The following is a 15000-nucleotide window of genomic DNA, read 5'->3' as shown; positions in this document are numbered from 1 at the left end:
AACAAGTAAACAGTTTTACCATCCGAATATATTCAAACAAAAGTAAAACTTCTTCTCATGCAGAACGGCCGTTTCACAATAATTTTCAGTTAAAACTCCCGACTGGGAAATTCCAACTTCCCTAATGTTGCTAACCTGACGTGAGCTGCTGTTCTGACTCGCAGCAGGAAGAGTTCTTGTGTCAGACGTCATCCTCACTCTGATCTCCAGTTACCTGAACGCAGCATCAGGCCGCTGCTGGCGCTGATTAGCACTAGCCTAGCTTGCTATTAGCTGTTAGCACCCAGCTAAAGTACATCACACACAAACCAAACAACTCAAAGTCTGTAGGAATCAAATATTTAGTGAAAAAAAAAACGTTGCTGCGAATTTTAAACTGGTCAGAAAGTTGTTGTTTAACTCCTGACAACAAAGATGGCCGCCACACACAACAAAGATGGCCGCCTCACACAACAAGCGCCTCTGACAGTCTAAAGAGACTCAGACAGCTGACGACCGACCGGCAGGAACATTCATGTCATACAAGCAGCTTCCTTCAAAAAACACCAGCGCTGCCGTCTGTCAGCCAATCAGCTGCTGGCGTGAACACAACAGGAAGTCCTCAGGTGTTCAGAGGGCCGGTCAGGTTCAGGTGTGTGGACTCACTGCTGTCGTAGATCGGGTTGGAGACGACGGGTTTGAGCGCTCTGGTGAATCCTCCGTTGCTGTCCTGCAGGAAGGCGGTGAACTTTAACCGGACGATGTTCAGGTCCATCACCTTGCCCAGCTCCTTGGCCTCCTTCAGGATGGAGGTTTCCTCTGAATCTGAAGCAGACGGACAGTTGGACATATTTCACTTCATCCTGAGTATAAAACAAGAGTCCCGGTTCTGTGTTCTGATCCACAATCTGGACTTTAAAGTCTGCTGTGAGAACAGATAAGCTTTTTACTTTTTACCACAGAACATGTTGCATCAAACAGTCCACAGACTTTATGAAAATATACAGAATACTGCAGGAGAGGACTCGACCCGGATCCTCTCCGGTCCGGTCCGGTCCGGTCCAGAGACCCGTCAATCAAAACACACGAACACCAAAACATTAACAAATAAAACGACTCAAAGAATAAAAGACAGTACATGTGACAGAGAGGGAAACTAACAACCATCAGCTGTTTGATGATGTCACTCGTGTGTCAGCGGCAGGTGAGCAGTTACCTGTCAGGTGGTAGTGAGCTCCTTTCTGCCTCTTCCTCTCCTCCCGCAGCCGCCGGCTCAACACCTCCACCACACCTTTCTTGGTGACGTGGAGGATCCCCAGGTTACTGAAGCTGCAGGAAGTGACATCACCACAAAACATCCACAGTGAGTTTCACATCAGATCGTTTCTGCACGTTTGTTTCCAAAGCCGACTCTATTTACTCACATATATATATTCAATAACTCATATTGATCATTTAAAGATTTCTGCTTCGATCAGGAGACAAAAACTCCACCGACGTTCTCCAGAACATTTCAAATATTAAAATATCCTCAAAAGTTTCAGATGTTTGATTTATTTTCTTTATTCATTCACGAAGTTAAATCAATTATTTCACCTACAATATTTAAATATTGATTAACTTTAGTCTGTTTCCTTCTGATCATCAGTAGTTTTAACTTTTATTTAGTAGAAATCAGTCGATGACTTTAATAATAAATCACTTCATCACTCTCATCAAGACATTAATGTGTTTATATCTGTTATATTATTTTCTTTTATCAGAAGCAATTTCACTTTTTATCATTTCTAAATATCGTTAATATGTAATTTATTGACACAGTTTCTGTTTTGACTGTGTTACATCATCAGTGTTTCCTGAAGCTGAATTTAACATCCTGACTTCATCAGTGGAATCATGACAGTCTACGTGTTGTTAAAGACGCTGCGCTGTGATTGGATACTGACGAGGCTGTGAGGTCGTTGGGTCCGATGTCGAGCGTGCAGGTTCCGTTCTCGGTGCAGTGGCGTCCGACCAGACTGTGAGCGTGAACGCGAGGAGGGTCGGAGTGCGTCACCAGCTGGACCTCCACCCGGGCGTGACCCACGTAGTTATTGATCTGATGGAGACACGGAGAGAAGTTATTATTAAATATCTTCTGAGGTGAATTCTACAGTATTCACATGGTTTACTCTGTCACGAGTCAACGGCTGGACTCAAAGTAAAAGTACAGACTGTTTCTGTGGTGATTTGAAAAACTCCCAGGTAACCTGAACGCATCGTGTGACTCATGCAGCAGTGTGTGTTTGAGTGAACTGTCCCTTTAAACTGTGTGTGTGTGTGTGTGTGTGTGTGTCTGTGTGTGTGTGTGTGTCTGTCTGTCTGTGTGTGTGCGTCCGTCTGTGTGTGTGTGTGTGTGTGTGTGTGTCTGTGTTTGTGTGTGTGTGTGCGTCTGTGTGTGTGTGTGTGTGTGTGTGTGTGTGTGTGTGTGTGTGTGTGTGTGTGTCTGTCTGTGTGTGTGTGTCTGTGTGTGTGTGTGTGCGTGGTTGATGATACCTTCACTGTCGGGTACGTCCTCCGGTTCTTCTCGCTGGAGGCCCCGGGGAGCCCGCCGTGGGACGGACCCTCACACTCATAACGGAAACGAAAGCCCCTCTGAGGACACACACACACACACACACACTATGAATATTATTGTGTATTTCACTTTGTATCTTGGAGTATAAAGTAATACATTCATGTGTTTTATTGGCCTCATCACCTGCTGATGTTTGAATCAGGTGACACTGTGACTTTGTTGAGTTTAAATAAAGTTATTATTGAAAGTGTAACGCGTGCACGCTGCGTCTCTTCTCTCTGATCTCTGCTGAAGCGTCTGTGGTGTCGCCACAGTTGTTCAGTTACAGTCTGGTTGTGTAAACCTTCTTCTTCTTTTGTCTTCAGATCAGAACTGATTTGCATACAGACGTCACCTGATCTCCAGCAGCAGAAACTCCCTGACCTCCTGCTGGTGTTCACTCAGCCTGCTGGGAAAACCCTGGAAGTGTTACTGCGACATGTGGACCGAGCTGAGCCGGGAAACACCCTCACTGCCACTGCTGAGTTCAGTTACAGTCTGTGTGTGTGTGTGTGTGTGTGTGTGTGTGTGTGTGTGTGTGTGTGTGTGTGTGTGTGTAGGTGTGTGTGTGTGTGTGTGTGGTGTGTGTGTCAGAAGCTGAAGTGATCGCGTGTGTGTAATGTTGAATTCTTGTGTTTTCTTCACATCAGCAGTAAAAGAACCCGGATCATCTTTAAGTTCCGGACCGGCTGTAAACCCGACAGTGTGTTGTGGGCTCAGAGGAACACAGGACGGTGTGACGTGACAGAACCTCATGTTTATGTTCAGAACCAGCAGCGGACCGACCTCCATCCACCTCCCAGAAGTTCTGAGGGTGTTTCCTCCTCTGACCCGGCTGATTCAACACTAATTCACTCGACGACCTGAACAGGTCCAGTTTGTGGTGTTGGTCCACGAGGGAACACACAGATACTTTAAGACTTCAGTCACAGATAAGATGTTGACAACATGTCGCCGCTCTCGTCTCCACGCCGTCACCTCTGACTGTTCACTTCCTGTTTGTGGCTTTAATCCAGCAGCTCCACAATAACAACCCGTGTAGAAGCTAAAGTCTGCTGTTTGTACGCTCACTGCACTCTCACACACACACACCAGAATATCTTTCTCACCTGTTTGGGCTCCTCGATGATCTGGATGTACGGCCCGTGAGCTGAAACACAAAGAACCGTTAATGACACACAGAAACTGAACTGATGGTTTCTACGTTCCAGCGGCCGCAGGACTTTTTGTTAGTAAGAAGGTGGATGAAGGTGTTTCCCCATCAGTAAGTTCTAGAAACTGTAGCTGTCCAGGTACTGATCAGGTACAGTCCGGGACAAACGGGGTCTCGCTTTCCTGTTATAGTGAGTATGCTCGGGTCGGGGTTCTGACAGGAACTCTTGTTCTTTAGAAATGATTCCACTATTTCCCCAAAAGAGGTTTTGGTTTGAACAAGCAGACTCCAGGTTTCATCTGGACCATCTACACTGTCAGCCTTCACTGCAGGCTCAGACACGCCTCGAAGAGTCAGCAGGAGGTTCTAGACAGACTGGATGAAGGTTCTGAGAAGTCTAAAGGAGGTTCTAGACAGACTGGATGAAGGTTCTAGACAGACTGGATGAAGGTTCTGAGAAGTCTAAAGGAGGTTCTAGACAGACTGGATGAAGGTTCTGAGAAGTCTAAAGGAGGTTCTAGAAGGTGAGAACCTCTTCAGGGTCAGAAATGGTTCATCAGTGTTTAACTCAGTCTAGAAGGATCTAAAATGTCTCAGTTCTGGTTTCTAGAAACCATCCAAGGATTTACCAGGTTCTCACTCATGGTTCTGAAAAGGCCCAACTCGTATCTCCAGGTACAAACAAGGTTCTACAGAGTTTACACCAAAGATCCAGAGTTCCTCCTCAGACCGGTTCTCCTGACGAGCTTCTTGTCGGTCCTGGTTGTGTAGAAACTTTTATTCAACTCGTCACCAAAAACTTCCAACCTCCTACAACAAAACAAAACCAGAACCAGAACTCTGCTCGAGGTCCAAATACCTGAAGGCTGCAGCACAAAGACTACAGCTGACGCTAACGACAAGGTTCCCTGTAGAACCTCAGATCCTCAACGTGCTCGTCTGGTTTCAGCTGGAGCTCCTGAAAACACTCAACTCGTGTTTCCAGGTGCAAATAAAACGTTCTATAAAGAACCACAACAGGCTCCCAGAACCCTGCCAGAACCCTGTCAGAACCCTGCCAGAACCCTGCCAGAACCCTGTCAGAACCCTGTCAGAACCCTGCCAGAACCCTGCCGGTACTCTGAGGTTCTAGATGTACCGACAGTGTCCTGGCTCCAGGTGAGTGAGGAGGTTACCTGTCTCAGGTATGTAGGGTTCTGTCTTTATGTCCACTGGAGGAATGTAGTCGTACTGCATCAGATTCATCTGCAGCTGAACAACAACAGGAAACATGTTAACGTCTGTAAACACATCAATCAATCAATCAATCAATCAATCAATCTCTATTGAAAGATCAGTGTCAGTGGGAGAGCCCTAAAGCCGACATGTTTTCATGTTTACTGTGTTTACGTGGCGGACCCCGCCAGCTCTCAGCCTCAGACTGTGTTGTTCTGCTCTGAGATCAGCTGATCTTCTTTTATACATATTTCACACAATAACTGTATTTATATCAGTTATTATATTTATTTTGTGGTGGATATTAAGTTGCAAATATTAAATTACAAACTACTCAACACAATTCTAATCCCAGTGATTTGGATGTTTAGATTTATTCATATATAATAAAAAGTCTATTTCAGTCGATTCTTTGATCCGTAGTTTGAACATGAACTTTGTTCTTTAACCAGCAGTTTCTAACTGACTGTGTTCAGTAATGACTCAAATAAAAACTTTCAGTTGGTTAAACTTGTTTCTCAATAAAGAAGTGATGCAGTCATGACAACAGTTAGCTGATGTCATCGTCTGTCAGCTGACGGCTTCATTTGTCTTTTACTTCTCATGCTGGTTGAATCTCTCACAGACTCGTTTTAATATCAGAACAAACACTTTGTGAATGTTGTGGACGTCTCAGTGAAGTCCGAAGACGACCGAACGCTTCAGACTGGAAGCAGGAAACTGTTTAAATTTCCCAGACTGTGTCTGACGATGATGTCACATGCAAATCACTTCTGATCATCGTTAGAAGGTCGACTTCTGCAGAATCTGGGAATTTTTCTTTCTGCTCTTTGAATAGTTTGAGTAATAACTCACAGCAGAATTTATTTGAAATGAATCAATGATTAATAATAATCTGATGAAGGAGTTACTGAGCAGAGCGTGACTTTATTCTGCTCACAGAACTCATCACAGTAACTTTTATCTAACAAAGTGAAAATCACGTCGTCCCTCTGAAGCGTCTCACAGTCACAGAACATCTTTTGACCCTCACAGGAGCCCGTACACACAAACACTGCACTCATTAGTTAACAGAGTCATTAATAATCAATCTGAGTGACCGATGGAAAAATAAAAGACTCACGTCGCTGTCGTAGGCGTTGATGAACTGCGCCTCTGTCATCCTGCAAACACACACACACACACACACACACACACACAGTTAGAGGCTTTGACCTGAGAGTGAACACACACACACAGACACACACAGTTAGAGGCTTTGACCTGAGAGTGAACACACACACAGACACACACACACACAGACACACACACACACAGTTAGAGGCTTTGACCTGAGAGTGAACACACACACACACACACAGTTAGAGGCTTTGACCTGAGAGTGAACACACACACAGACACACACAGACACACACACACTCTCCTGTGTCTGACCTGAGGACGGCGGCTGCTGAGTGTCTCTGCTGAAGTAACGTCCAACACGGTGAACCAGGAAACAACAAGTCAACAAAGGGAGCGCCAAAATAAAAGCTGCAGCCGTCTGTTTCACTTTCACATGACGGACGAGAGAGCCTCGAGTACAACCTCTCTCTGTCTCTCTCTCTCTCTGTCTCTCTCTCTGTCTCTGTGTGTATGTGTGTGTGTGTGTGTGTGTGTGTCGTTCTACCCCTCCTCCCTCCTCTCGGCTGTTTTCAGTCACTTCCTGGAAGTGGCTGAGCGGAGGAAAACCCCCAGAATTCCAGATCTGCACGGAGGGGGGCGGGGCTACTGATGATGATGTCACTCTGCTGTTGCAGATAATACACTGAACTCTGTGAGGAGAGAACGGGTTCTGTAGAGAACCAGGAAACTGTTGTGTAAAGCCCAGTCACACAGAGACTCTGCTCTGCTTCAGCGTCGTTAACGTCTCCACACTGAACGCTTTCATAAAACACTTTCATCGTCTGTGAAGTTGTTCTCAAAGAAGCTTCAATAAAAACACACCTGCAGGCCTCAGACCTGATGTGTACACTGTAACTGTGTGATGGACGGATACTCTACTGTCAGGATGTAATCCATTACATTACTGAGTAACTAGAAAGAATAACCTTAGATGACATGACTGTTTAAAACCAGCTGTGACAGACACACAGAGCACACAGACATGTTTACACTGTAGCTTAGCTTAGCTTAGCATAAAGACTGGAAACAGAGGGAAACAGCTAGCCTGGTCAACAAAAGGCTCTGTGATAAACATGATAAAACAAGTTTGATCTGAACATGTAAATCTATCTATAATATCTACCAACATTTATTGATGATGAACGTGTCAGACTGTCCTGATATTTAAAGATACTGATGTGATAATAAATCATGTCTGTGTCTCTTGATCCTCTCAGCAGCTGGTGACTCACGTAAACACTCGACTTCACAGAAACAAACGTTTGGTGTAAAAGTTCCTCACATGTGTTCAGAAAACACTTCAAGATCAATGTGAGTCACGATGCTCGTTGTGTAGTGAGAACCCACGTTCACGTTCCCGTCAGGAAGAAGCAAGGTGCAAACACCTGCACAACTGATGACATCACATCACACCAACTGTTCACTGATGATTAACTGATGCTAGCATGCTAACAGGGTGTGAGCTCTCTGCAGCGCTTCTGAATCCTGCACACAGAATGAGTTCTTGAGGTGGAAACATTTTGAAAATCTTGAATTTTTTCCACAGTAACACTAAAATACGTCTCATTGGTGCGCTGAGCGTTTCATCGTCCTTCTCTCTGCTCCGGAAACATCAATGTGTCGTCTGAAACACCTGAGCTGACGCTGAGCGCTGACAACAAGCACCTGACGTGTTCAAGACGACGTGACAACACAAACTAACTCAAATGATTATAAATATTGTTAAAAAAGAGAACAGCCTGCAGCAGAATTAAAGGACAAAGCCGTGAAGAAAGTTTCGTGTTCTCTCTGTACTTCCTCTTCACTCGTCTTTCTGGTGGTTTCTGGTTCGTCACTTGGACTTCCTGTCTGTCCTCAGCCTCACTGTCAGTCTGACTCAAACCTGATCAGAGCTGTCTCACACCCCCCAGCGGGGGGACTGCCCCCTCTGACAGCAGCAGCCAATGAGGAGCCAGCACAGCCAGCCTCATTAACATAAACCCACAGCAGGTTCAGTCAGAGAAAACCCGAGGGGAAAGTTTGCGTGACCTCCGACCTCTGCAGGAATCCACTGGGGTGATTTTACTCTCCTGCTTCTGTGAAACACGGCGACTTTCTGTTAAACTGTCCTGTGACTGTAAACCTGTGTACTGTGACGTTTCTGTGAAGAAACACAAAGACACCTGATCCTGATCGATCTGATCGATCTGATCAATCTGACATGACGGGACTGAAAACAGTCTCAGTTTACAAACTAACTTCACGTCCTGATGAAATTACTTGATGCAAAACAAACTGAGTTCTAGTTTCCTGACGGATCATCAGAACTCGTCTGGTTTTAGTGTTCTTGGGTTCTGAGTGACGAGCAGCTCCGCCCACAATTCATATTGCTAATCGCAGTTATTCCTGATCAGTTACACAAATCTAATCTTCAAAATCAATCTCCAACAGAATCACACACATCTGTTTTTATTTATCTGGTCAGATTTGCTGCATTGTTTTCATATCACAATACAGATGTGCAGCCGTCCTCCTGATGTGTCGTGTGTCTGCAGCGATGCTTCAACACGCGTCATGTGATCAGAGTCCATCAGTCAGGACACAGAACCTCCTGACGCCTCCCGACCCGAGCGTACACGTGACAGTACAGCGAGGACGTGAAGGAGGAGCCGGTCTCAGTCTGACCGACTCATCCATCAGGTGTACAAATACTTTGTTACTGTGATTGAGTAGATTTATATATCGTAAATAATCCAGCACCTTTAAATCCTGTTTATAATCTCACACTGTCAACGTAACGTCACCTGTCAGAGGAAGAAGAAGAAGAAGAAGAGGAAGAAGAAGAAGAAGAAGAAGAGCAGTGGGGCCGGTCCAATACAGACGCAACGTGGAGGTACAAAAGCAGCCAATAAGGCGTCTACATTTCTATGACACGCCAAGAAAAGCACCACAGAAGAAGACTGCACGCTGGTTACTCTGGATGTAAACAGAGGAAACTAAACTGTTTCATCACAATCGTCTCAGAAACAGTTTGAAGGAATTTTACAAAAAAACACAACTAACCATCTGGACGTCTTTGATCCACAAACCAACCAATCAAACACGACTTCACATCACAACCAACCAATGACAGCAGAGCACAAACATCAGTGAGACGTACCTGAGAGCTCCGGCCATGATGATGATGATGATGATGAAGGAGGCTCTTCTGTTCGTCCTCCTTCAGGGATTTTCCTGCAGACGCAGATCAGGAGTTAATCACCACCGTGTGTGTGTGTGTGTGTGTGTGTGTGTGTGTGTGTGTGTGTGTGTGTGTGTGTGTGTGCAGTCATATCTAAATACATCAGAGGGAATTTCCACTCTTCCTCCTCCTCCTCTTCCTCCTCCTCGGTGATTATTTGGGGACAATCCTTCGTTTCCAGCCCGACCGAACAAACAACAGGCTGTTAAAGGAGCAGTCCCACCGCTTAGCTCCTGTTTGCATTAGTGTGGTTAGCCTAGCTTCGCACAAACACTGGACGCGGGGGGAAACTGTTAGCCGCGTTCCTCTGAGGATGAATCCTGTCTGGTTGTTAGCAGTCTGATGTTTGCTGCAGCGCCACCTTCAGGATTAAATATCAGCAGCTGACTTCATGTAAACTGAGTTGGTGAAAATCAATAGAAGCTGTTCAGTGAATTAAAGTGTCACTTTCTGACCCGTTCTGCAGCTTTGAACTGAACCTCAGCCGGTCCATCGCCTTGACGACGAGCTGTGATGAAGACGTGAGCAGCTGAAGCTTCATCTGAAGCTCCAGTTTGAATTATGTTTCCTAAATGATGATTTTGAACATCAACAATCAACCTTTAAGTGTTAAACTGATTTCAAATTAGGTTGATTATTGATCTGGTTTTGCTGAAAAACGTCCTTAAATTAAACATCTGATTTTTTAGCTTCTTTAATCTTTCATTCAGACCGTTAAACTATTTTTAGGAGCTTCCTACGAGGCAGTGAAGCTGCGAGCATCAGAAGCAGAAGATGATCACAGAAATGCTTCAGTTTGCCTGAAACACCAGCTGAGAAACCAACAAACAGCACAGACACAAAACTGCAGAAACGCCAAAGAAATAAAGTGTTTAAATCTATGAAGAGCTCAAACAGTCATGATGACACACACACACACACACACACACACACACACACACACATCAACACACACACACACACACACACACACACACAGTTTGTTGCAGCTGCTGCAGTAATTTTCCTCTCAGTTGCTCAATCTGATCAAACAGCAGCAGAACTGTTCTGATCGATACACACACACACACACACACACACACACACACACACACACGATGATTCTGCACTCAATTTAAAGCACAAACGTTTTAAATGACGTCATTAATAGAAGAAACAACATGTTCTTCCTTCGTCGCTTTTTAATCTGAAGCTACTGATTTAAAGTCCCATCATGACAACAACAGCCGAGCTCCGTGTCTCAACTGTGCGAGCTGACCGAGTTACCGATCAGTTATCAATCAGTTATCGATCAGTTATCGATCAGCAGCAGTTTGTGTTGAGCTGTAAATAAGAGTTAAAGGTGAGTTTACCTGTCAGCAGCAGCTCCTCTGTCTGTCCGTCTGCTCCCTCGAAAACCACAAAACTCCAACTGGACCGAACGTCACACGGCAGCAACACACCTGACTACACTTCCTGTTGGGAGGTTTCAAAATAAAACGACTGCCTTTCCTTCCGCTGCCTCATTAGTTGAGTCTGATATTTAAACTAGTATTATACTAGTAAATAATTAAAGTGGCTCTACGTGTCTGAGCTGTTCTTCTCAGAGGACAGCAGCTCCTCTCATCTCTCTCCTCAAACCTGTCCTCTAAATTACAGCTGTGCTAACGAGCTATCAACGACACTTAGCATCAGTTAGCTCGCTCATTAGCCCACCTGAGGGACGACTCGTGACGTCAGTGTGTCGCGACACTGGAACACTTTCACAGAATCAGTGGGGAAGGTTATAAAGTTGTTTTTCAATCATTCCCGCGGTTTCAGCTGAACACCCAAAACATCAGTTTCTGCTGCTGAGATCACTGATGCGCATGCGCCAGCGGAGCTGCGCGTGTCTGCGTGACAGAACTATCCAATCAGAACCGTTCTCCTCAGATCAGGTGATGAGTTGTGTTTATCGACAGTAAATACAAAATGGTGGAAAGTTTTTTATACAGGTGTAAGAGGGCGTGGCCTAAACCAGCACCTGATAAATGTGGCTCAGTTCCACTTCGTGTTAAAAGTTTTTCTGCTTATTTCTGGACGTTGACCAACTAAATGTTTCTGATTCTCTGAATATCAGACTGAAAATATGTCTTCCTAATGACAGCGTCGTTAGTGACGTCACAGCCGACAGCTGACTGCGTCAGTGACGTCATCTCCTGACTTGAACAGTGTAGAGCTGCTGCTGTATTTCACCAGCTCACAGAACTGAACCAGAACCAGCTCTCCTCTCTCTATATATACATCTACATTTATAGATTGACTATTTAATACTGTATTTTTTTAATATGCAAAAACACAACAACAAACTGCTCTGTGGTTGGTTGATAACTAATTACACAAAAACACCAGTATCTTGTTTTTATTATTGTTCATATTTTTAGAGTTTTTATTCACATCATATTTTCCAATAATATATCAACTTAGTATACTCTTTAAACATATACAGAAGATTAGAAACACACAGAGAAGGAAGGCAAACTCATCAGAGTTGTAGAAATGTTACTTTCAGTTAAATAACCTGTAAGTTAAATTGATTTCAAAGTCTAGTTTCTGTTTTCAGTGAGTTTATTTTATTATCAGTTGTACAAACAGCAGGCACAGAAGGCAACACTTTTAATTTGAAGGTCCATCCTGTTAACCGGAAGTGACTTCCCCGCGCTCCTCCTCCAGCCTGACGCGCGCGCTGTCAGTCAGCGGTGGAAAGCCCCGGAGCTCGAGGGGAATTCCGGCCCAACGTGTCAAATACCGCGCGCTGATTGGCTGAATGAGGACGAGAGCCCCGCCCACCTGACAGACGCTGAGGCTCGCGGGACAAACAAACATAAACAAAAACAAAGGCTGGAATATGTTTTTAATTAAATTATGATAATTATTGTGAAGTGACAGAAGTAAAGACAGAAGCTGATGATTTAATTATTAAATATAAAAACTCTCCATCAGTTAGTTTCACTTTATCTGAACTTTATTTTTTTGTTTTGTGAAGATTTCTGGTTTTCTTAAACTGAAGTGCTCCATGTTCATACGTTCATGCACTCATTCTGAGACGAGTATTAAACTGATTGTCATTTGATTATAATAAATAAATAAATAAATACTGATATCTAAAATATCTGAAGCTTAATAAACATTAATGTTACTGAACTGAACAGTTAGGAAGGAAACTGACTGACAGCGAAAGATGTTCAACATTATCAGAAACCATGGAAACGTTTTTATGACTTTTAACACGACCTATAATTTATTTCTACAAATTTAGATTTTGGATCTCATAATATTCACTTAATGATTGAACACCAGTCGGAACAGAACCGGTCTGTTGTGCTGACACAGAACAAACTGAAGAAAGTGTCGATGAAACAAGAGAAACTCAACATGAGGCTTTTATTCTTTATTTTGCTGTAACATTTGGTTTTAACAAAAAGGCGTAAAAACTCTCACACAGAATCCCAAAGCAGTTTCAATCAGACATGAAGTCTAACCTCCCGCCCCGCTCCGCCTCCCGACCCGCTCCGCCTCCCGACCCGCTCCGCCTCCCGCCCCCTGACAGAAGAAGCTTTACGTCTCATCAGGTGGGTTCAGGCTGACTGAGCTGCAGAGTCGGTGACGTGTCTTCGTGTGTTCACAGCGTTCAGCATCAGACAGAAGACGAGCTGAGCGTCTGCAGCTCCAACACGTTTCTGATTCTGAGTTTAAAGTCGGACTTTGTGGTGAAACAAGTCAGAAATCAAAAGTGCATCTACAGCGTCACTAATCCTCTTCTGTTGAGATAAAACGCCAAATATGGAACGATGGCGACCAATAAAAACCTCCACAGCTGTTTTCACTTCGCTCAGTTTGTGTTTCTGTGGATCTAAAAGGTTTTTCTGACGTGCTCGTCATCGTTTGAGTGTTTCTTGTTGTTAATCTGTCTCAAACCAACATCAGAAACTCTGCCGCTCTGAATCTCTTTGTGTTTCTGACTCCACTTCCTGCTGACGTTTGTTTTTCAGTCCGCCGTCGGTCTGATGCAGAACTCTGACCGGATCCTGACAGCTCTGTAACAGGTCTGAAATATTGCTAATTTTAACTGCATAGATTAGCGTTAGCTTGAGCTGCAACTGTGACGACACCTGAGAGGAAAAACAGTACATGTTAAAGGACCATTCCGCAGGTTTCTGTCTGTTTTGACACCACGTCAGCTGTAGTGTTTTACAGTAACAGCCACTGATTTCCATTCAAAGTGTTCTGTAGAAAAGTTCCCTGCCTGATGGATCGGCTCTCTTCAGACAGTTTCAAGTCTTTACAAAATAGATTTTTATGGAAAGGAAGTGAAACCATCGGCTGTCTGAACTGAAGAGTCGGTGTGAAGTCTGACGGATGATTTGGAATCAAAACAGAGCAAAACAGCCGAATGCTCCTTTAATAAAGTGAGTTGACGCTCTAAAAGCAGAAATATTAAAGCTAAAGTCCTGAGGCACGAGGGCACTGCATCGTAATAACACAAGATCAATCCGACCCGGAGACAAACGTGGAGAGACTCGCTGTGGACAAACAGGTGTGGACAGAACGGAGCCGTCACTCAGAGCACCGGATCCTTTCTCTGTTCTGATCATCAGCTGACTGTCTCCAGGTTCTCAGGCCTGTCAGACAGAACCAGACATCTGAAGACGGGCCAGATGATCAATCCAGAAAATAATCTGAAATTAATTGTTGGTTTTTACCATTTAATGGACTTTATGGACAGACGGGATCAATCAAATAATCGTTAGTTTCAGTCAGAGTGAAAAATGCTGAAACATTTCTGAAGTGACGTCTTCAAATGTCTCGTTCAGAGTCCGAGAGCGTCCTCGGCGTCTTTAATTAGAGGCTGCGGCTCAACCGGAGACTCAAAACTTTCATGTTCTGGTTTTGTTTGAATATTTTTTAATGACCTGATTCAGTAATTCAAAAAAGGCACCAGTGAAAAGAGACAACAGACTTTAGTGTTTGTGATCGTCTGACATTCGTCCAATCAGCTCGAGTCCAGAACAGGACAAACAGAACCAGATCACACTGAAGTCTGTCCACATACTTTTGTCCACATAGTGTCTGCAGGCCGACAGTAAAACAAAAGAATGCAGCAGCATTAAAGCTCTTTATCTATATTTCTATCATCTCTGCACATATATTTGGTTGATATGTTTGTAAAGCAGCACAGCGGTGATTCATTAAAGCCCAGAACAGGAAGTGTCCCTGGTGGATTCACACTTCTCAAGAGAAGAAGAAGAAGAAGACGAAGACGCAGAAGAAGAAGAAGGTAAACAGACGAGTTGAAGGAATGAAACACAAAATCAGACTGTTGACTCAGACTGCTGCTGACAGACAGGCTGTAAACACTGAGACACATCCTGCACCACACACACACACACACACACATTCAGGTAACAGACAGACAGGTAACAGACAGACAGGTAACAGACTGACAGGTAACAGACTGACAGGTAACAGACTGACAGGTGGAGGTGTGTCTATGTGAAGATGAGGCCGGCCTCGTTGTAAACCTGGAACACCTTCTCGATGGCGTTGACGTACGCAGCCGTCCTCAGGTCCAGACCCAGGTTGTACTTGTTGGCTGTCCGCATGATTTGCTGCATCAGGAGGAAGAGAAGGAGGGGGAGGAGGGGGGGAGAAGGAGGA

General features: G+C 44.4%; 1 protein-coding gene and 1 long non-coding RNA gene across 4 annotated transcripts in view; one reads left to right on the top strand and one right to left on the bottom strand.

The window, feature by feature from the left end:
• The window catches only part of nfkb2 (nuclear factor of kappa light polypeptide gene enhancer in B-cells 2 (p49/p100)), a 17764-nt gene extending 6977 nt beyond the window's left edge, over positions 1 to 10787 (bottom strand). The window contains exons 1-9 of one of the 3 annotated variants that reach the window (XM_030441891.1): positions 10677 to 10787; positions 9244 to 9317; positions 6067 to 6106; positions 4904 to 4979; positions 3685 to 3725; positions 2515 to 2613; positions 1926 to 2077; positions 1196 to 1308; positions 646 to 804 (exon numbers count right to left, since the gene is read on the bottom strand). In XM_030441891.1, coding sequence (XP_030297751.1) covers positions 646 to 804; positions 1196 to 1308; positions 1926 to 2077; positions 2515 to 2613; positions 3685 to 3725; positions 4904 to 4979; positions 6067 to 6106; positions 9244 to 9260 — 697 coding nt within the window. In that variant the 5' untranslated portion in view covers positions 9261 to 9317; positions 10677 to 10787. Of the gene's footprint in view, positions 1 to 645; positions 805 to 1195; positions 1309 to 1925; positions 2078 to 2514; positions 2614 to 3684; positions 3726 to 4903; positions 4980 to 6066; positions 6107 to 6377; positions 6564 to 9243; positions 9318 to 9425; positions 9785 to 10676 lie in introns of those variants that run through there. The other 2 variants (XM_030441892.1, XM_030441893.1) reach the window with 2 other exon arrangements.
• Positions 9317 to 10205, top strand: LOC115596672 (uncharacterized). The gene is made up of 2 exons (XR_003986940.1): positions 9317 to 9473; positions 9791 to 10205. It is a non-coding gene; the product is annotated as an uncharacterized LOC115596672 (long non-coding RNA).
• Positions 10788 to 15000: the final 4213 nt, after the last annotated feature.

This window comes from Sparus aurata, chromosome 15 (assembly GCF_900880675.1).
Source record: "Sparus aurata chromosome 15, fSpaAur1.1, whole genome shotgun sequence".
NCBI classification, from domain to species: Eukaryota; Metazoa; Chordata; class Actinopteri; order Spariformes; family Sparidae; genus Sparus; species Sparus aurata.
This window is presented reverse-complemented; position numbering and strand designations above follow the sequence as displayed.